We start from the raw sequence: 22990 nt of genomic DNA on the forward strand, positions 1-22990 counted from the left end.
CAAAAAATAAAATATAATTCCCAAAATAATTCAAACATGAAGTAGACATATGGGGAATGTAAAGTCATCACAATTTCTGGGGGTATTACTATGTATTACAGAAGTAGAGAAACTGAAACTTTGAAATTTGCAAATTTGCACAAAAAAAAATTGACTTCATTTTACCAGTGTCATGAAGTACAATATGTGATGAAAAAACAATCTCAGAACGGCCTGGATAAGTCAAAGCATTTTAAAGTGATCAGCACTTAAAGTGACGCTGGTCAGATTTGCAAAAAATGGCCTGGTCCTAAGGTGTAATAAGGCTGTGTCCTTAAGGGGTTAAGGGAAAGAAGTGGACTGTTATGCAATGGCCAAGTCAATCATCTGACCTGAATTCGATTGACCATGCATTTTACTTGCTGAAGACAAAACTGAAGGGAAAATGCCCCAAGAACAAGCAGGAACTGAAGACAGTTGCAGTTGAGGCCTGGCAGAGCATCACCAGGGATGAAACCCAGCGTCTGGTGATGTCTATGCGTTCCAGACTTCAGGCTGTAATTGACTGCAAAGGATTTGCAACCAAGTATTAAAAAGTGAAAGTTTGATTTAGGATTATTATTCTGTCCCATTACTTTTGGTCCCTTAACAAGAGGGAGGCACATATGCAAACTGTTGTAATTCCTGCACCGTTCACCTGATTTGGATGTAAATACCCTCAAATTAAAGCTGACAGTCTGCAGTTAAAGCACATCTTGTTCATTTCAATTGTGGTGGTGTATAGAGCCAAAAATGTTAGAATTGTGTCGATGTCCCAATATTTATGGACCTGACTGTATATAAAAATGTGACACTACCACTATATAATACTTTAAAAATCCTTTCGCTCCCATGATTTGTCATTCTGGTAAGTATATGTGATGCAAAGCATTTAAGATATAGAACAACATGAGAAGGAGAAAGCTCCTGGGACCATTCCACATATGTTGGGATCTGACGCCAGTCCTCCTCATAAACAGGGCTAGATCCCTTCAGAGACCAGTAGCTCCAGGATATGTCTCACTGGGAAATTGCTGGCAACCTGAAAACAGCTACAAGCATTTTCATTTCTTTCACAGCCTGAGCCCTCCCTTCTCTGACAGGTAGAGGCTCTTTGCATCCCCTCCCTCCTGCCATTGGGGGTCTCTCTTCATGCAGTCACATTCTTTTTTGACGCCTCTGGCTGTTTTCGAGTTTTATTAAATTTGCAAGTGAAATGATGAAGATGGGAAGACTTTATCCTTCAGAAGTGACACCTCAACCCGTGAAATCAAACCTCGGCTGTGATTTATTTGGCTGGAATAAAACATGTAAGAAACAGAAAATAAACACAAGGAGGAAGGAGATGTAAATTGGCCTTAATTCAAAACCAACGTCAGCGTTCTTCCCCCACACATACACTAAGTCTTGTACGGAGAACAGCGATGCGTGTCAATTATTTATTTGCACAACCACTTAGCTTTTGCTTTGAATCATGGGAAAGGACAAGATTTTAAGAAATAAGCAAACGGATTGCCCTCACAGAGAGTAGTATCAAGCCAATTCATACTCGTCTGAACCCTACTGACCCATACTTACAATTTCACTGCAAAGTATATCATTTGTATCCAGCTTATAGTAGATGACTAGACTTGTCTATAAAACGAAATACACATTGATTATACAGACTTGTCCACAGTTACTATTCCCAAGAAATTGAATACTGATTTTAATAGAAAGCTAATGTAGCATTGTGAGGTGTAACAATTTGATATGAGAAGTGCTGAGCGTACAAAAGGCTTTCCATGTTTCATTATAGATGTCAATTAATGTTAAATATGTGCAAGAACATGATCAATTTGTCTTAGGTCTATAGTACTCTATGTGCAACCTATGGAAAGATACTATATACCACTGTTTTGTTTTCATTGATTCTCCTATATGAAAATAGGCCTTATACACTCAAGAGTATAATGGCCATCAACCATAACCTTTAAAGGGGTTGTCCCACAAAAAATATTCTACAGTTTTTAAACCAGCACCTGGATCTGAATACTTTTGTAATTGCATGTAATTAAAAATGTTGCATAGCCACTGAGTTATTCAATAAAATGTATCTGAATACAGCAACCTGATGCTTGTTTTTTTCTTATTTCTTTGTCCTGCTCACTGAGAAGGCCGCACATGCTCAGTATCACACCTCAACTGCTTCCTGGGTTGTGATAGGGAGAGCTGAGACACACCCCCATAGCTGCAACAGAAAAGACACTCCCCTTGAGCTGTCAGCTTGATATAAATCTAGGAGAGCAATGAATGGGGAGATCTCTGGATCTATGGGAGGTACAGGACTGGTTCTGGCTTTGTTAGAAATAGGTTATCATGTACTATATGATGTCTGATTTTTATTTTTTACATTAGTCATGTGATAACCTCTTTATGGTTTTTACAGATATAGCCCTACTGTACATCAGAGGCGTTTTCTGGCAGATTCTATATAAATTCAATACAAATAATATGGCGGATGCCATACTACTAAGCAATTCTCTCCAAGAAGCATTGCTGTTCCGTAACAGAGCGCTGTACAGAGCATCATTTGGCACAAAGATTGTCTACAGCACCTTCAGTATAGAGCTGTAGTATTCCTATTGAGAAGCATTGTAGAAGTGTTTTGATGGGGAAATTGTGCATTACACTGGGCAAGTAATTTAGGATAATGTTAGGGTGGTGTTACAATGTCCGATCTTTGGCAATGCAAGCACCAATGGATGATAACACATCCATCGGCGCTCGTTTGCACCGGCCTGATTACACAGACCGAAGCAAGCTGAATGAAGGAGGAAAGATTCATTCCTCCCTCGTTCTGTTCTATTCATTATCAGCAGCACATCTCTATTACACAGAAGGATGTGCTGCAAATAATTGGGCATATTTCAACCTGATGAAAGATGCCCATCAGCCGATGAACGAGTGTTTGGTCCTCATCGACTGATCAACTGCTCAATTATACGAGCCAATTATTAGGAATGAGCCTTCTAATGAACACGTGTTTCCAATAATTTGCTAGATTATCATGTGGTCTAATAGGGCTTAACTCTATAGCATAACACTGACTGCTTACATTATGGCTGAAATACATTATGTTGTTCCTTTGTGTGATGGCATTATTTGGGCACAGCATGGCATGTAGGCTGAACACACATCGGTGCAGGGAACCACTGGACAACCTCTCAGAAAACATAACTAGGGAGGTCTGTGCTGTACATGTAGTCAACGAGAGGCAAAGAAACTCTTACATTTTGTATAAACAGTACGAATTAGATAGTTTAAGGGAATCAACAGGAACCTGTACAGACGCTGCTTCATATTTATGAATTCAGCAGAAAGTGAAGTAAGATTTAGGGCATGTTGGTGCTTTTTGGCATTAATTATTCTAGTGAGTTGTTTTAGGCATAATGTCCAGATTTTAAAAACAAACAAATTCCAAGCTTGGTATTGATCCATTTTTAGAGCATCATTTTTTGAGAGTGTGTTATTTTCATTATTTATATATATATATATATATATATATATACAGTACAGACCAAAAGTTTGGACACTCCTTCTCATTCAAAGAGTTTTCTTTATTTTAATGACTATGAAAATTGTAGATTCACACTGAAGGCATCAAAACTATGAATTAACACATGTGGAATTATATACATAACAAAAAAGTGTGAAACAACTGAAAATATGTCATATTCTAGGTTCTTCAAAGTAGCCACCTTTTGCTTTGATTACTGCTTTGCACACTCTTGGCATTCTCTTGATGAGCTTCAGGAGGTAGTCACCTGAAATGGTTTTCACTTCACAGGTGTGCCCTGTCAGGTTTAATAAGTGGGATTTCTTGCCTTATAAATGGGGTTGGGACCATCAGTTGCGATGTGGAGAAGTAAGGTGGATACACAGCTGATAATCCTACTGAATAGACTGTTAGAATTTGTATTATGGCAAGAAAAAAGCAGCTAAGTAAAGAAAAACGAGTGGCCATCATTACTTTAAGAAATAAAGGTCAGTCAGTCCAAAAAAATTGGGAAAACTTTGAAAGTGTTCCCAAGTGCAGTCACAAAAACCATCAAGCGCTACAAAGAAACTGGCTCACATGCGGACCGCCCCAGGAAAGGTGTCCCCAAGTGCAGTCACAAAAACCATCAAGCGCTACAAAAAAACTGGCTCACATGCAGACCGCCCCAGGAAAGGAAGACCAGGATTCACCTCTGCTGCGGAGGATAAGTTCATCCGAGTCACCAGCCTCAGAAATCGTAGGTTAAAAGCAGCTCAGATTAGAGACCAGGTCAATGCCACACAGAGTTCTAGCAGCAGACACATCTCTAGAACAACTGTTAAGAGGAGACTGTGTGAATCAGGCCTTCATGGTAGAATATCTGCTAGGAAACCATTGCTAAGGACAGGCAACAAGCAGAAGAGACTTGTTTGGGCTAAAGAACACAAGGAATGGACATTAGACCAGTGGAAATCTGTGCTTTGGTCTGATGAGTCCAAATTTGAGATCTTTGGTTCCAACCACCGTGTCTTTGTGCGACGCAGAAAAGGAGAAAGGATGGACTCTACATGCCTGGTTCCCACCGTGAAGCATGGAGGAGGAGGTGTTATGGTGTGGGGGTGCTTTGCTGGTGACACTGTTGGGGATTTTTTCAAAATTGAAGGCATACTGAACCAGCATGGCTACCACAGCATCTTGCAGCGGCATGCTATTCCATCCGGTTTGCGTTTAGTTGGACCATCATTTATTTTTCCAACAGGACAATGACCCCAAACACACCTCCAGGCTGTGTAAGGGCTATTTGACCATGAAGGAGAGTGATGTTGTGCTGCGCCAGATGACCTGGCCTCCACACTCACCGGACCTGAACCCAATCGAAATGGTTTGGGGTGACCTGGACCGCAGAGTGAAGACAAAAGGGCCAACAAGTGCTAAGCATCTCTGGGAACTCCTTCAAGACTGTTGGAAGACCATTTCGGGTGACTACCTCTTGAAGCTCATCAAGAGAATGCCAAGAGTGTGCAAAGCAGTAATCAAAGCAAAAGGTGGCTACTTTGAAGAACCTAGAATATGACATATTTTCAGTTGTTTCACACTTTTTTGTTATGTATATAATTCCACATGTGTTAATTCATAGTTTTGATGCCTTCAGTGTGAATCTACAATTTTCATAGTCATGAAAATAAAGAAAACTCTTTGAATGAGAAGGTTTGTCCAAACTTTTGGTCTGTACTGTATGTCCCTGCTTTTTCTTCTCTCATGCCTGAAGCAGATGCTGCTCTGCTGGGACCTTTGGTGTTTCCTCTAGACTAGTGTATCAGCGCTGACCCGAGCTTCTTTAAGAGATAAAGCACACCAATAGTGTCCTGATTCAACCTATGCTTTGTTATCCATGGCTATTTTGAGACACCTCTTTTCACTCTGGGCCTGAGTAATAGGTTAATTCGTGTTTCAGTTCCATGATAGCTTGTTCACTCTCTGTTTGCTTCTGTTGTTTCTGACCCAGCTGGGACTACCTACTTTTCTTGCTTGACTGGATCTTCTGCCTGTCTACTGTATTGCCTGAACTTCTCCAACCCTAAACTCTGTCTGCCTTACTAGAATTTTGCCTTCTAGTTTTGAACCACATCCTGGTATCACTAGCTAGTGGATCAACTTGCAGGATAACAGGCTGAACTGGATGGACATATGTCTTTTTTCAGCCTTATAAACTATGTTACTATAAGCTGCTGCAGATGGAGACTACTCATGTGGTAGTGACTTGGGGGTTCCATGCAGCAAAGACCAGTTCCCTGTACAGGACTTAAAGGGTAAATTTAGAGGAATCCCTTAGACATTTCTCTGATATCTAGCACTAAGTCAAATTCATTGCAAATCAGTGAGTTTACATCCACTTGATACATATGACACAGCTTTTAGGTTTAAGACACAAGAAGTTAAAGAACAATTCTTCTTTAGAATATAGACCATTGTTTCTTTTAGGAAGTCAACACTTCTTTTAAAGCCCACATTTTTTATTAATGAGTACCACTAAATGGATTTCTTTCCTCACAAAAAATGTGTGTATTCAGTTTTACCAAGTCTGATTTGAAACATGTATGGCTATTTTAGACTGTATATATTGACACTGGCAGTACAAGCTGGGTGTAATTTCACAGGATTTACAAGGTCCTTAATGTTCTGCCAGTTGAAGCAGGACCCTCTGTTCCAAGGATAACTCCTGCACTTCTTTCCAAACGCTGGTTCAGATAACATTTAGCAATTGTACTTCTGGAAAACGTTATGGCATAATCCAAGTCAGCCTCTTTTCACAGTACTTTATTTGTAAATGTATTTTCCAGTTTCCTCCATATTTTCTTCAGAAACAGAAATGTCACCTAGCAGAAATGTGCTATAAATATCTATTGTATTCTGTAAAGTTCTTATTGCATGCTCTGCTAAAAGAATATGTCTTGAGTAGATATGTACATGTTTAATCTTTTGATACAGAACAATATAGAGTCTGTAAGTTTCTTTCATAAGTTTAGTAGTTATTTTGGTAGCTGTGGTACAAAGATAAAGTGGATTTTACAAGGACATAAAGTGTAGACATCAAAACAAAGTCAAGCTTCGTTGACAGTTCAGTCTAGGCTTTGTATATACAAAAGTAAAATCATTATACTGGCATCACAAAGGCAGTTACTATTGCAAAATGGACTATGGAAAGTTGGGGTCTTGTTTTCATATGGTCCAAACCCCTTGTCCCATGTCTAGAATGGGGGGGAGCTAATAATTACCAATAGGGCAATCGTGTACTGAAACATAACCATCTTAGAAATAATTGTTGTTTGTTTAACCATCTTAGAAATATTTTTTTGCTATAAATATTGCTACTCCTCCATACACAAAGGCTCAAATTTACAGAGGTCCTTGTGCCAGAATTGTGGGATGAGCTGCAACTTATTTTTAGACAAATTTATTATTGATTGCACCAATAAGAATTAATGGTTGTACCTTGCAGGCACTTTACAAAGGTGCCGAGAAAAGCAGACATAGCTTTGTAGAGCCGTTTGTTAATGACTTGTGCCATTTGCAGGCACAAAATAATGGTCTAAAATAAACAAAGCAAGATTTGGCGACTGAGGTAAAACTGACACATCTTGTGCCTGTCTAATCTAACTTTGTAATTATAGATAGAATAAGTAAATGTGGACAAAGGGTCTTATAATAGAATAGACATATTTACAGGAGCAATCCGTTGATGGGATACTGTGCCTACATAACCTTTGCTTTTTAAAAGATATGTTTCACATCCTATAGGGAATTTTGTAACACATACGAACCATCCTTAAATATCCATTTGGCTCCACATCAACTCTTGAACAAGGGCTACTGACCCATGATCCTCTTCATCAGCAAGTGACTTCCGCATATGTAAGGTTAGGATTATTGTTGTCTTCTTTTTTTCCTTTACAACCATCTTTAAAATTCTATTATTAAAGCCAAGTGGAGGCAGCATAGGGAATATCAGATCTGTAGATTTGGTACTGTCAGTGGCCCAGGCAATATAATGCAAAAGAAGGTTGGCTGTCACATAATGAGCAGTTAAGTGCACCAAGGGAGGGCCCAAGTTACTTTGAGCACTCTTGCTCTTCCTGATTCCTCAGCTAGTCATTTCCTTTCCTTTTTGATTGTCATGACCAGGTTTCCACATAGTCATCTCCCTTGGCCCTGTCGATGAAGAAGGAAATGAAGAGGCTGGCCGAGGAAGCAGGAGGAATAAGGGTGTAGAGGATGGAGCCCTCAGTGCACGTAACTGCTCATTTGCATATAGCTTAAAAGTACTTTTAATCCAGAACGAAACAACAAATTGATAAGTGAAAGCTATCATTGCATTCTGCTGAGCTAGCCCTACAAGACACTGTGCCTAGTTTAACAGTGACTCATTTATCCCCTTCTCCAGAGACTCTCCAAGTTCATGGTATGGTCCTGAGAAGGTACATAATGGTGTACAGGAGATGTGGGGAAGAGTTCAGTGGACTCTCACCACAAGACAATATGAGGCCCAGATTATTTGAACGGCGGCCCTAGCTATGTATACTACCCCCATGGATTTCTATAAGTGTAATTTAAAGTCATTTACAGTACCACTTGTCACAGTCAATGCAATACCGCCTCCGGTCCTAATAACAACTAGCTGACTATCTGATAAAAGGATCAGATAATTATGTGGGGCATTCTGCTTTAGCGCTAGCACTGTAAATCATTTTTTAAAGCTAATTCCTTGTGGTACCAATTTATAAAGGTAAAAGAAGTTATCAGACATCTTTTGGAGTGAATGCAATAGAATGTGCTGCACATTCTGCGAAATCCTGAACTCTACCATCTAAATACATTGCTAAGAGGGAACAAAAATCCAATTTGCTTGTCACTTGCCTCCTTGATTAGATAATAGACATTGACGTTCTATGCATGTAGTATACCACATCCCAAATACAATGTTAGGGGCCATTTCTACTGTAATAATCAGTGGTCAACACATTAAAATATGGTAATAAGACAGCATAACCAGCACGTACAAATATGCTTTGCATTTGAAAACAATGACGCAAGGGAATGACTGGAAACAGCCTGAAAGCACTGTATTCTCAGCACATCAAACTCTGAAAGAAAAAAGCAAAAAAAGCAAGCAAAGAATTTTTTATTATAGTTTTATTTCCGTGTTCTCTTCTGGTCACACAAGTTCTCTTACAAGGAAATAACATTTTATTGTGTGTGCAATACTCACTAGATCTGTTATCTATATCTGGTTAACACTGCTACTTTTTACTGGCAGTGGGGTCACCTATCATGATGTGAACTCTTTGAGCTTTCCAGGGCAAAAAAAAAACACACCTTTTTTTTAGGATAAGGACTTTTTGCAGGTTAGGTATATATTTATTTTATAATATTGTATATATATATATATATATATATATATATATATATATATATATATATATAATTTTATACATATATATTTTTTTTGCTCTTGGTAAAACTTGAGTGTAATCTTTTGATAGTCCCCAGAGTTCTGCACATACTGTAGAGCTTATCCCAAAACATGATTTGACTTTCAGTAAAGATTTTGAGGATATAGAGTTACGACACAGCACACTCTGCAAGTAGCCATAGGCACATGTTGACCTCCCCATAAGTATACCAATAATCTTCCTACAAATTGCAACCCCGTTGACTTCTGCTTCTACCTGTCTCTGAAGTTTGCTTATGGATCGCTTGCGGAGTCCCTGTGCCATAGGGACCCACAAGTTACTAGATGGCCCATGTCTGATGAAGATTTTTGATAAGGTTGTTTTCTTCATAGACATTACACTGTACTCTTATCCCTATGTCTGACATTTCCTGACAAAGTTGTCTTCACACATATTACGTTGGACAATTATCCCTAGGTTGTGAATACCTCTAGACCAGCTATAAGGCTCATATCAACTAACACTGATGGGAGCGCCCTTTTCTTTCCAACTACATTTTCACCACCTGCTCCCAAATAAGACACTGACTTCTATGGCTGAATAGTTATGGTGAACCCGACCTGTATATATTTTTTGACACCTGTTTCTTCTTCAGGTTAACTTTTGATACCCTTGCCTATGTTATTGTATTTGGGTTAAAATGTCACTCCATGGGCCATTTTTTAAAGTGAATTAATCTGCAGTTCTCCTCGTATGGCTCTTTGCCACCATTCACTACTTCTGGCAGCTGTGAATAATGAGGTATACTCCCCTCCCCAAAATAACTAATGCCAAAGCTGAAAGCCAATAATGCCTATTTGCTATAAAACAAACAGCACAGTTCTCCTTTTCTGATGTTCCTTTTTTTTCTTTTTCTTTTTTAAGATATAGCCATAGAAACATTTATAGACACATTTATGGATATTTGGACAGAGAGGGGTAGGTAAAGGGCTGTGTCATTAAATAACTATGTGGATACAGATACAAAATAAACAGGCTGCCTGCAGGAATCTCTTTTCTAGTTTTATTTTTTTAACAAGTCTATTGTACGCTTGCAAACTTCCTTTGGTAGCATGGCAGCTAAGCCCTGCTAGAATAAGATAATATGCCTGAGTTTTTTTCAGGATTTGTAGATTGTCTTCTGAGCAGCATTGGCCCAAAGACCAATAACAACTGTATAGGCCAACGAAACCAGTTGGAGACATTACTCACACAGTGTCTTTTGCATGTGTAGGAGGCCTGGCTTGTAATGTTTGTGGGATTTTAACAATTATGTTCCCACTTTAAAGATCAAACAATATAGAAAAAAAAACAAACAGGAAGGATTAGTAAGAATTCCTCGTTTTGCATGTCAAGAATGAGTAATGATTTTTTTTCTGCAATGTCCATAAACGACGTTGCCCTTTGTACATGCAAAGTTGGGGCAGCATGTTGTAGGCTTGTGATAAAGCTTTGCCCCCAAACTGCTTTGCATCCAGTTAACATTTATAATCCATCAACACAAGCCAATTGATCATGAGAAGCCACTTTCATTCATCCTCCTTGTCAAATCCTCCATACACAAATAAAGAAGAATAACAGAAAGAAATGCGTCCATTAGAAAGTGGTGGCAGTGGCTAGAGTTCCTTCCAAAGTTTGTCAGCGTACAATGACAGCCAACACCAGGAGGAAGAGCAGCAGGGACACCCTGACCCCATCACACCTGTTGTTTTCTGTTGCCTGCTTCACTCCACTTGGCATTCTCATGGACGTCCTCCGTGTACATTTAGTCTTCCTCTTTGTTGAAGGAGTGGGCATATTGTCGAAATTGAATTTGTAATCCGGTACATAATCCTGTAAGTCATGTGAGCTCTTCCCAGATAGGGGTTTTGAGATCCGATTTCGATTTTTGTGACTGGTGCAGTTCTTACCATGTTTCCTTGTTCCTGAACGTGGGTCTGGATGGGCAGCTGGCTCATTTTGGTGCGAATCTTTCCCTTTTTCCTTGGAGGAATGGTGTGAGTGGTGGCCTTTATGTGATATCTGATGAGTGGTGCTGTAGGTATGAGTCTTAATTTGGTGAAGGGACTCTGAGCCAGAACAATGCGCATAATCTTCGGCTTTTAGAGTTTTAAGGTCTCTGCCCTGCATTTTATCAGGTGATTCACAAATAACATTTGAACTAGTCCCTCTAAACTTTCGTAACCATTCCCACAGGGATCTGGCTTTACAGTCACAGTCCCATGGGTTATCATTAAGCCTCAAAAACTCCAGTGCAGAAAGATGTGCCAAACACTCCCCTTGCAGTTCTGATATACTGTTGTTAAACAGGAATAGTGTAGTCAGCCTCTTAAGATCATGAAACGCATTTCTGTGAATGAACTGAAGTTGGTTCTGGTGGAGGAGGAGACGATCCAGGTTGACTAAACCTCTAAAGGTATTTTCATGAAGGCTCCAAAGCTTGTTTCCATGCAAAAAAAGATGACTCAGGTTGACTAAATCTATAAAGATGTCATCTTGTAGAAACTCAATGTGGTTGTTTTGAAGGTAAAGAAATTGCAAACTGTGAAGTCCATTAAATATCCCATTAGGCAGGGAACTGAGGCCACATTTGTACAGATTCAAGGTATGAAGTCTAGACAAACCTTGAAATGTCTCTCCTGCCAAAGCCCTCAAATACCGATTGTCCCCAAGATCCAGTTCTTCAAGGTTTTCAAACCCTTCAAATGTCTCTGGATCAATGAAGGTAATATTGTTGCTGTAAAGCCACAGAGTGACTAATGAAGGGCTAAAATGGCCTCTTAGGAGCATGGTTATCTGATTGTTCTGTAGAAATATCCTCTCGCTGATATCTGGAATCCCTTCTGGTACACCTCCAAAGTTGTGAGCCTGGCAGCTGACAGTCATTGGTGAAGGGTAACATATACAGTTTATAGGGCATAGTGATATAAAAGGCAACTGCAGTCCAAAAAGAACCAAAAATAGATCCAAGTGACATCCTGTAACAAGAGAAAAAAGAACAAGGATTTATTATTTTTAAAATGTATTTCTGAATATACATATACTTAATGCAAATACAGATGCTGCAGATATAATGTATTGAAAAAGAAAAAAACTGAAGGAGAGCGAATAGGAAACAAAGACTCCTTACAAGGGCGCTGACTTAATTGTTAAAGAGGGCCTGTCACCTCTTCTGACGTGTCTGTACTTGTGTTCCCCAGGCAATAACAATTCTGGAACATGTGTTCTAATGACTCTTTGATGTGCCATTCCTTTATTAATCCTTCTAGAAGTTATGAATTTCTGCCAGTTTATAATAAAAGTCCAGATGGGTGTTACCAGTTGGAGGTGTCCCTGCACAGTCTAACACTTGCACAGTGATTGGATAATGTCAGATTGTGCATGGGCACCCCTTCTTCAACAAGGAAGAAAATATACTCTAGAATTCTTTGATTGGAAAAGTGGATATCCTCTTTAAAGGGAATCTGCCAGCAGGGAAGTATAAACATTCCTTTTATGGAGTTTTTCACAGTAACGAGAATGGAAAGTGTTTTCTACCAGGTTCGGTGTTCCAGGTCTTCACTGTAAAGTGCAATCTGCTCTGTGCATTGATCTGTTTCATAGCTCCACCCCCCCTGCTGTAAGTGAAAGATGGACTGGTCTCCTGGTTGGATGCTACAGCTGTCACTCAATGTGGGAGGGGCTGTGAATCAGCTCAATACAGAGGCAGGCACTTGCAATCACAGAACATGCAGAATAAATTTACATAGTCACACAACTTCTAATAAGAAAAGCTCTACAAAAGGTATGTTGGTTGTCCTCTCCCAAACCCTCTAACTAGTGCAGTCAGCAGTTTAGCCTGATCAAAACTGCCAACAGATTCCATTTAATTACATGCTCACAAGTACTGTTAGCAAGTTATTGTTCTTCCTAGACTTCTTGATGCATAAGCAAAACCTAAACTCTGTGGTGAAACATACAGTCTATCACTTTAAAAATATGCCAACTCCGTGTATATTTTGCTCTTGCAACATAGAGGTAAGGACATCTTAAATAATGAAGCTTTCATTAAAAATAGATTGTTTAAAATATCATGGACTTATATTCAAAGGTCATTTTCCCAAACTATATCCTCTTACTCATTATCCTTCTGTAAAAAAATAAAAAATAAATGTTAAATGTGAATCTGTCGTGAATACAACAGAGAATTCAAGAAAAGTGGGTGATCAGAAGCTGCAAAACTCATCAGTGTAATCTGATGAAGGTAACATTTGCCCTCATATATTTTCTTTTCCTAGGTCAGAAGACTTAATGAGAGAGATTACGCAAAATTAGAAAAAGCATGTTTTAAATGTTATTTGAATGCAAAGAGATTCATCGCTTTCAATATAATTAGCTACACATAGCTATGAATGTAATTTATTAGGAAAAATAAAATTTCACAATCAACTAATCAAAGGGCTCACAGATACAGTCATATTATGGTTCAGTTTTCTAAGGAGCCAAAATAGGGTTCCTGCTATTGTACATGAACCCTATAATGTACCTCCATATGCCTCTGATATTGTACAAAGGCATATAGAGAAGCAACACGTTGGGTTGCGCTCCATTTAGCCTCTATGGAACTGCCGAAACATAGCCAAGCGCTGGACTTGGCTATCTGCAGCAGTTCCATCTTAGACTTCAACATTATTATCTATAGTACACTATGAGCAATGTTTCTCTGTAACTTTTAATTGCACCCTGAAGAGGCATATTGTGGATCGCTATAGTCTAGGACAAGTGTTTTGTCAACAATATTATGTCAATTAACCTCTTAATATATCTTTATAGTGGCCTGAGCCCTGTATTTTATAACACCGATGTAATGACCGGTGTCACGCACAGGGAGGAAAACAGGGAAAGCCCTGCCTAAGGGAGAGGGAAAGGTGGTGACCCCTAACTCACCTTGCGGCTGGCACCTGACTGCCCTGACGTCCCTAAACGGGTTCCTCACCCGTGCGGCGATCACGTGCCTAAACCCTGGCTTTCCCTGAAATGAGCCCTAGATAGTGAACGGGCCGGTGGGATCGCTAGTCCGCACCACTGCACTAAGAGGGAAACACCAGGGAGAGGACAGACAAACACAAACACCCAGGTGGACGACAACAACTGTCCACAAAGGTCCAACAGGGATCCGGAGGGTAGCGTTCTGAATCAACAGTCAGAGAACGCAGCAACACAGCTCCAGTGGGTCAGGATAGATGTCCAGGCAGGAAGCTCTATCTCTGGCAACCAGAGAAGTGTGAGAGAGGAATATAAGGAGGTTTGGGAGTGCTGGACAAGGAAGAGCTGAGGAGAAGGAGCTACGGATCCCTGAGTGAGCCAAAAGGGTTTGCAAAGCAAACCCAGAAAGCTACCATAAGGAAAACAGCCCTATCTTAAATAGAGCGTGCAGCCAACCGCTGCGACTTCCTGACCCCTGGTATAACGGAGTCAGGCGTGGTTCTCGATACCCTCGTGACAGCACCCCCCTCTCTACGAGGGGCCTCCGGACACTCAGGACCAGGTCTCTCAGGATGAGAGGCATGAAAAACCCGAACTAACCTGTCGGCGTTTACCTCAGACGCAGGAACCCACATTCTTTCCTCGGGACCGTAACCTCTCCAATGCACCAGATATTGAAGAGAGCGGCGGACCCGACGAGAATTAACAATTTTGGATATCTGAAATTCTAGATTACCATCCACGACAACAGGAGGGGGTGGCAGCGGTGATGGTTCTAGAGGTGGAACATATTTTTTGAGTAACGACTTATGAAAAACATTATGAATTTTAAATGTCTGAGGTAACTCCAGGCGAAAAGCCACGGGGTTGATGATGGCTACAATTTTGTAAGGGCCAATAAACCTAGGACCCAGTTTCCAAGAGGGAACCTTCAATTTAATATTCCTAGTAGACAACCACACATAGTCATTCACTCCTAGGTCCGGACCTGGCGACCGTCTCTTATCAGCCATGCATTTGTATTTACCTCCCATATTTTTCAAGTTAGCTTGCACCTTCTGCCATACCGATGAAAGAGATGACGAAAACCGTTCCTCTTCGGGAACCCCAGAAGACGCCCCCTCTTTGAAAGTACAGAATTGGGGATGAAAACCATATGCACCAAGAAATGGTGACTTGCCAGTGGATTCCTGACGACGATTATTTATGGCAAACTCAGCTAACGGTAAATATGATGACCACAACTCTTGGTTTTCAGACACAAAACATCTTAGATATGTCTCAAGGTTTTGGTTGGTACGCTCAGTCTGTCCATTCGACTGAGGATGGAAAGCTGAGGAAAAGGACAAGTGTACCCCCAAACGGGAACAAAAAGCTTTCCAAAATTTAGAAATAAACTGGGTACCCCGATCCGAAACAACATCGGAGGGGACCCCGTGAAGCTTCACGATTTCACTGACGAATACCTGAGCAAGAGTCTTAGCATTAGGTAGTGCGGGTAACGCAATGAAGTGTACCATTTTGCTAAACCTGTCCACTACTACCAAAATAACTGTTTTACCCGCAGACAAAGGTAAGTCAGTGATAAAATCCATTGACAGATGTGTCCACGGTCTATTGGGAATGACGAGTGGTAATAGAGACCCTGCAGGACGTGTATGTGAAACTTTTGCGCGCGCACAGGTAGAACAAGAAGACACAAAATCCAATACATCCTGACGCAACCTTGGCCACCAAAAACGACGAGACAATAGCTCCAAGGTTGCTTTACTACCAGGGTGCCCAGCAAGTGCCGAATTATGATGTTCCTTTAATAATTCGAAACGTAGGTTCAACGGTACAAACAATTTCTCTGAGGGGCAAAAGACCGGGGCGTCCCCCTGGGCCTCTAACACCTTCCCCTCCAAAACAGAGTGTACCGCAGAGACAACCACTCCTCTTTGTAGAATGGGCACCGGATCACTCACATTACCCCCTCCAGGGAAACAACGAGATAGTGCATCAGCCTTGGTGTTCTTTGCCCCAGGACGATAGGTAATAACAAAGTTAAACCTGGTAAAAAATAGTGACCACCTAGCCTGTCTAGGGGTGAGACGCTTAGCTGATTCGAGGTACAGGAGATTTTTGTGGTCCGTAATCACAGTGACGGGGTGGACTGCCCCCTCTAAGTGACGCCACTCCTCAAACGCAAGTTTAATAGCTAATAGTTCCCTATTGCCAATATCGTAGTTCTTTTCTGCTGCAGATAGTTTTTTCGAAAAGAAAGCACAAGGACGCCATTTGCCAGGAGACGGACCCTGAGACAGCACCGCCCCCACTCCCACCTCTGACGCATCGACTTCTACAATAAAAGGCTGAGAGACATCAGGTGGGACTAGTACAGGTGCTGAGGTAAACCTCTCTTTTAGAGAGGAAAAAGCAACTTTAGCGGCGTCAGACCATTTAGAAAAATCAGTCCCCTTCCTAGTCATGTCAGTAAGCGGTTTTACAATAAGTGAATAATTTTTAATGAATTTCCTATAGAAATTCGCGAAGCCCAAGAACCGTTGTAGTGCTTTGAGGTTCTCAGGAAGATCCCAATCTAAAATTGCCTGGACCTTCCTAGGATCCATACGGAAACCTGAAGCAGATAAAAAATAACCCAGGAATTGTATTTCCTGAACGGCGAAGACACATTTTTCAATCTTAGCATATAATTCATTCGTCCGTAGGACCTGCAGTACTTGTCTGACATGCTCCTCATGTGTTCTCAGATCAGACGAATAAATTAAAATATCATCTAGGTATATTACCACAAACCTGCCGATTAGATGACTAAAAATGTCATTAACGAAATGTTGAAAGACAGCAGGAGCATTGGTCAGACCGAAAGGCATAACTAGATTTTCATAATGCCCCTCAGGGGTGTTAAACGCTGTCTTCCACTCATCCCCCTCCTTAATACGAATCAGATTGTAGGCCCCCCTAAGATCAAGTTTGGAGAACCACCTAGCACCCGCAATCTGATTAAGCAGGTCAGGAATGAGAGGAAGAGGGTATGGGTCTCGGATGGTTATCCGATTTAATTCGCGAAAATCTAAGCAAGGACGCAGGCCCCCATCTTTCTTTTTAACGAAGAAAAACCCTGCAGCCACGGGTGAAGAAGAGGGCCTGATGTGTCCCTTAGCCAAGCTCTCGGAGATATAATCTTTCATGGCTTGTCTCTCTGGACCCGAAAGATTATATAACCTGGTCTTGGGTAATTTTGCGCCGGGAATAAGGTTAACCGGGCAATCATAAGGACGATGAGGTGGTAACTTCTGACAACCCTTTTCAGAAAAAACATCATCAAAATCCGAAATAAATGTAGGTAGGGTAGTTATGGAGGCGACTAAGCAATTGCTATTTAAGCAATTTTCTCTGCACTGCTCACTCCACTCCAATATCTCCCTGGCCTGCCAATCCACTACTGGATTGTGCGCTACCAACCAGGGAAGACCCAGCACCACCGGAGTGGGAAGCCCCTCCAGAACATAACCTGAAAGCATCTCGTTATGGTGGTCCCCTACCCGAAGGTGTAAATTATGAACAATGTGGGTGAGGTTTCTCTGAGACAGGGGAGCAGAATCAATAGCGAATATGGAAATGGGTCTCTGTAACGTACAGAGAGACAAACCCAAAGTGCGGGCAAAATGGGCATCTATCAAATTTACCCCTGCTCCACTGTCTAAAAAGAAAGAAATAGTCTCCGTCTTATCACCAAAAATAATAACCGCTGGCAACACAAATTGCGATGTACGTATGGAGGAAACGTATACCCCCGGGCGGACATCGTCCACACAGCCTGGGGTTAGTAGTTTTTCCGACGGTCTTTTGTTTCTGAGGAAAGAAGGACAGACATTAATGAAATGACCCCTCTCCCCACAAAAAAAACAAACCCCACGCCTACGGTGAGCCTCAGGAGGACGGACCTGACGAGTAGTTCCTCCTAGCTGCATAGGCTCGTCTATGTCCGTACAGACTAACTGCTGCTTGAGAGGAGTTACCAATTTCTCCGGTTCTTTCAACCTGTCCCTAAGGCGTCTCTCTATACGGATAGAAAGGGACATAACCGCATCAAGGGAAAAGGGGGTCTCATATAATGCAAGCGCATCCTTAACCCTTTCGGATAACCCAGAGCAGAACTGACTCCTGAGAGCCGGGTCGTTCCATTGGGTATCCGTAGCCCACCTACGGAATTCAGAGCAATACTCCTCTACCGGCCTTTCTCCTTGTAAGAGTCTCCGTAATCTTGATTCAGCCAGTGCTACTCGGTCAGGGTCGTCATATATGAGACCCAAGGCCCCGAAAAACTCATCCACTGACCGAAGAGCCTGGGAATCAGTAGGTAAAGAGAACGCCCAGGACTGCGGGTCCCCCTGCAGCAGGGAAATAACAACCCCCACCCGCTGTTCTTCATTACCAGAGGAGTAAGGGCGCAGTTTAAAATATAACTTACAGGCCTCACGGAATGTCAAAAACTTGTCCCTTCCCCCAGAAAATCTGTCAGGGAGAGGGACCTTGGGTTCTGCAACAACCTGGTTACCAGTAGCAACCGCTGGGCTTGCGGTCAGTTGTAATTGCTGCTGTTGCTGGAGGACCGATGCCTTCAATCCTACCACCTCCAAAGACAGGCCATGAAATTGTTTGGACAGAGCAGCAATTTGATCCATACTGGATTCTAAGTAGGTAAAAAAAAAAAAAAAAAATATTTTTTTTTTACCTACACAAAATAAGGGCCAGAGATAATGTAATGACTGGTGTCACGCACAGGGAGGAAAACAGGGAAAGCCCTGCCTAAGAGAGAGGGAAAGGTGGTGACCCCTAACTCACCTTGCGGCTGGCACCTGACTGCCCTGACATCCCTAAACGGGTTCCTCACCCGTGCGGCGATCACGTGCCTAAACCCTGGCTTTCCCTGAAATGAGCCCTAGATAGTGAACGGGCCGGTGGGAACGCTAGTCCGCACCACTGCACTAAGAGGGAAACACCAGGGAGAGGACAGACAAACACAGACAAACACAAACACCCAGGTGGACGACAACAACTGTCCACAAAGGTCCAACAGGGATCCGGAGGGTAGCGTTCTGAATAAACAGTCAGAGAACGCAGCAACACAGCTCCAGTGGGTCAGGATAGATGTCCAGGCAGGAACCTCTATCTCTGGCAACCAGAGAAGTGTGAGAGAGGAATATAAGGAGGTTTGGGAGTGCTGGACAAGGAAGAGCTGAGGAGAAGGAGCTACGGATCCCTGAGTGAGCCAAAAGGGTTTGCAAAGCAAACCCAGAAAGCTACCATAAGGAAAACAGCCCTATCTTAAATAAAGCGTGCAGCCAACCGCTGCGACTTCCTGACCCCTGGTATAACGGAGTCAGGCATGGTTCTCGATACCCTCGTGACAACAGAGTTCTACATCCACTTCAAAGCCACAAAAAAAACTGATTGAATTCTGAGTGACTTCAGCCACCACTAGAGGGAGCATAGGAGCTGTACTGTTCATACTTTATATGACTAATAAAACTGTGTGCAGTAGGGGCTCATGCGCTTCTTAGCGGTGACAGAATGAATTTCATATTTTCAGTCTTCTCTATGCAGTCGGTTTGGAGTGCTATATCAGAAAAACAAAGCTCCAACTGATATGAAGATATATTACCAACATAAAATGATGGGCCAAAAATGATGTGTTAAGAATGCACATACACTATATCTACACATATCTGTTGGTGATGGGATTGAGCATTTTCTAAAATGCCTACACAAACCACTGCTTCAGCATCTAGTTACAGAGCTAGGCCAGCAAACATACAAGGGGTTTTGTTGTAGCCTCTAATCTATTGCTGATGTGACAGAAGTTTTGATTGATGCGGGGTCAGTACTAAGAACCCACCTATCACAAAAATGAATCCTTTGGGGCCATCTTTGAGTCTGGCTTCAGCTAATTGACTGAAAGCTTCCCCCCTTTTGTTTTTGCGATTGATTGGTGGGGGTCTCAACACCTGGACCCCACTGATTAAGATTTCTGACATGTCTCTTTGATGTGCCAAATGTTTTGCAAAATAGCAGTCATACTTTAAAGAGGTTGGTGATTTTGTAAAAATGTTTTGCACTAGCCTCTAATCTATCGCTAATGTGACATACAGTACATCATAACTTACTTCTGCCATGCAGCAAAAGAACCCATGGTTTCCATCTGCGATTCTCCGGCTCTGCGTCCATAGGACACAAGATGGTGATGTGATTTACATATGTCAACTTTTTCTGTGCTGTCCCGGGATGGATCCTCTTTTCTGCTTGTTTTGTGCATGCTCACTTACTGTTCAGCACATGCACAGAAGAGTATTTGTCCAGGTAAAGCAAAGCAAGCATAGGTGAATCATGTCACAGTCATCATCTTGCACCTTTTCGATGTAGCGCCAGAGGATTGCAGATATTTACACAGGCCACAGATGGAAACCAGGGGGCTTTCTGCTATATCCCGGAGTAAATTATGATGTGACTTACAGATGTATGTCCCATCAACAATAGATTAGGGGCTAATCCAAAACTGTTTTATTTACAAACTGGCCAACTCCTTTAAAATGTAACTGCCATTTCACAAAACGTTTGACACATCAAAGACACATGTCAGAAGTTCTAATCTCTAAGGCTACTTTCACACTAGCGGCAAGGACCACCGGCAGGCTGTTCCGTTGGGTAAACAGCCTGTCGGATCCGTCCTGCCGCTAGTGAACGTGTGCCCCCAGACTGCTGTTCCGTCCCCATTGACTATAACGGCGGCGGAGTTCTGGCGGAGGCACGGCAGTGCACGGCAAGAGGCTACCGGAATAAAACTACGACATGTACAACATTTATTTCGGCAGCCTCTCGACGTGTGCTACCGTGCCTCTGCCAGAACTCCGCCCAGTCCCCGTTATAGTCAATGGTGTCGGAGCGGGATTCTGGGGGCACACGTTCACTAGCGGCAGGACGGAGCCAACAGGCTATTCCGTCGGGTGAACAGCCTGTCAGATCCGTCCTGCCGCTAGTGTGAAAGTAGCCTAAGGGTGCGGGTACCGAAACCCTGACTAACTGCAAAAAACAAAAGGGCCAATTAGCTGAAGCTGGACTCAAAAGATTCATTTTTGCGAATAGTAGGGGTCTTAGTACCTAAACTTCATCAATCAAAACTTCTTAAATGTCTCGGTCAGATGTCAGTAAGTTTTGTGAAGGTGCATTTACTCTTTACAGTTTGCCCTGGGTGAAGGAGAACCTACAGTAGATATCAATCTGAAGCTGCTACCTCTCTACTTCAGCACCTTCTTCTGGTTTACAGAAGGACTGTGGCATGATGATCACTAAGTGCCTTGCATCTGAGGCTCCTTGAGGTACTAGGAGAGCTACTCTAATAGTTATTATAAATGACAGCAAACAGTAAGGTCTATCATCTGAAATTTTCCATAATAGGATTTTTACGTTTTCTAATTTTAGATACATTTAGATACATTTTAGATACAATTACTTACTGCATTATTTGGTTTTGGATGCTAACAGACTTTCAGCCCTACAAATTCTCACTCCTGTGATAGATAAAACTTCCATCAAAAGTTGGAATATTTAGTGAAAATGATTCCTTTATAAGGATGTGTGCTAAATTTAGCTCTCTTATGCCTTTAATTCCCCTTCAATCCATTTCTTATTATAAGGTGGAAACATATTTTAGATATGAAATAGCGAATATCTGCAGAGGATAATGTGTGACTGTTACTCGGCTAAGCTCATTGATATTACAGCCATTTCATTAAGTGCTAGGGAGGCATACTAACAGAAATATGACACAATTTAAACACGGATTGCTTCAGTATCATTTCTGTTTCCAATAGGGGAATATTTTCATATAATGAATTTCTAGCTAGTCTAGGTGATGGCATCAGTAGGGTTCCTGCATTAGCAGAACTTGAGAACAGCTCGAGAATATATAATGAAGTGCATCTCTATGGTGCATGAATAAACAAGTGATGTAAATCTAAGATGGGTGGTCAGTTTATTCCTGTTTACTTTTCTGAAACTTAAGGGTTCCCATAAGAGTTTTATATCTTTCATCCGTTCTCAACAAGCCAAGGTCTCTAAAATGTCCTCAGATGCTGAAGGCAGAATTTAGAAAGGCACGGAATTGTAATGAAATTTGAAAGGATTGATATGGAGATATGGAGATAGATAGATAGACAGTCATACAGATGGATAGAAAGAAAGATACTATGTAGACAGATAGATATATAGATATTAGATTGATAAATATGGCGATAGATATATAGAGATATGTAGATACTGTAGATAGACAGATAGATACTATATAGAAAGATATATAGATACTAGATAGATAGATAGATAGATAGATAGATAGATAGATAGATAGATACTTGATAGACAGACAGAAAGACAGTAGATAGATAGATAGATAGATAGATAGATAGACCAACTAACAATTAAAATTTTAAGAAGTTGTCCACTATGGTCTTTGCTTTTTTGTTAGAAAGGATCCCCAATGATAAGGTGATCATGGTCTCAAAGCTGGGACCTCTTGTGATCAGCTAGGTCATGAAGTGGGACCAGTCTATATTAGCTAAGAATAGTTAAAGGGCTTTTCCTATAATCAACACTTATAACCTATGCACAGGATAGGGGATAACTGATTGCTGGGGGTCTGAATTCTGGGACGACGAGAACAGGCATCTTCAAGTACCCCGGGTTAATAGAATAGTCGTGACCACTACTCTATTCACTGTCTACAGAGATAGCCGGGCATTGCACCCAGTTTTCTCCATCAGTCCTATAAAGATTGAACAAAGAGGTAGTGTGCATGAGTGACCACTGCTCCATTCAAATGGGGGAAAAGGGACCCCATACTCAACATTTGGACCCCTAGCGATCAAATAATTGTTCATTATAGGAAAACACAATGCACTGCACTCTGGTAACTTGATCGAGCATTATTTTGAGTGCA

General features: G+C 41.5%; 1 protein-coding gene across 1 annotated transcript in view; it reads right to left on the bottom strand.

The window, feature by feature from the left end:
• Positions 1-8744: 8744 nt before the first annotated feature.
• The window catches only part of RTN4RL1 (reticulon 4 receptor like 1), a 208626-nt gene continuing 194380 nt past the window's right edge, over positions 8745-22990 (bottom strand). Inside the window, exon 2 of the mRNA XM_044287018.1 lies at positions 8745-12005. Coding sequence (XP_044142953.1) covers positions 10666-12005 — 1340 coding nt within the window. The 3' untranslated portion in view covers positions 8745-10665. The remainder of the gene's footprint in view (positions 12006-22990) is intronic.

Source organism: Bufo gargarizans, chromosome 3, assembly GCF_014858855.1.
Source record: "Bufo gargarizans isolate SCDJY-AF-19 chromosome 3, ASM1485885v1, whole genome shotgun sequence".
Classification (NCBI taxonomy): Eukaryota; Metazoa; Chordata; class Amphibia; order Anura; family Bufonidae; genus Bufo; species Bufo gargarizans.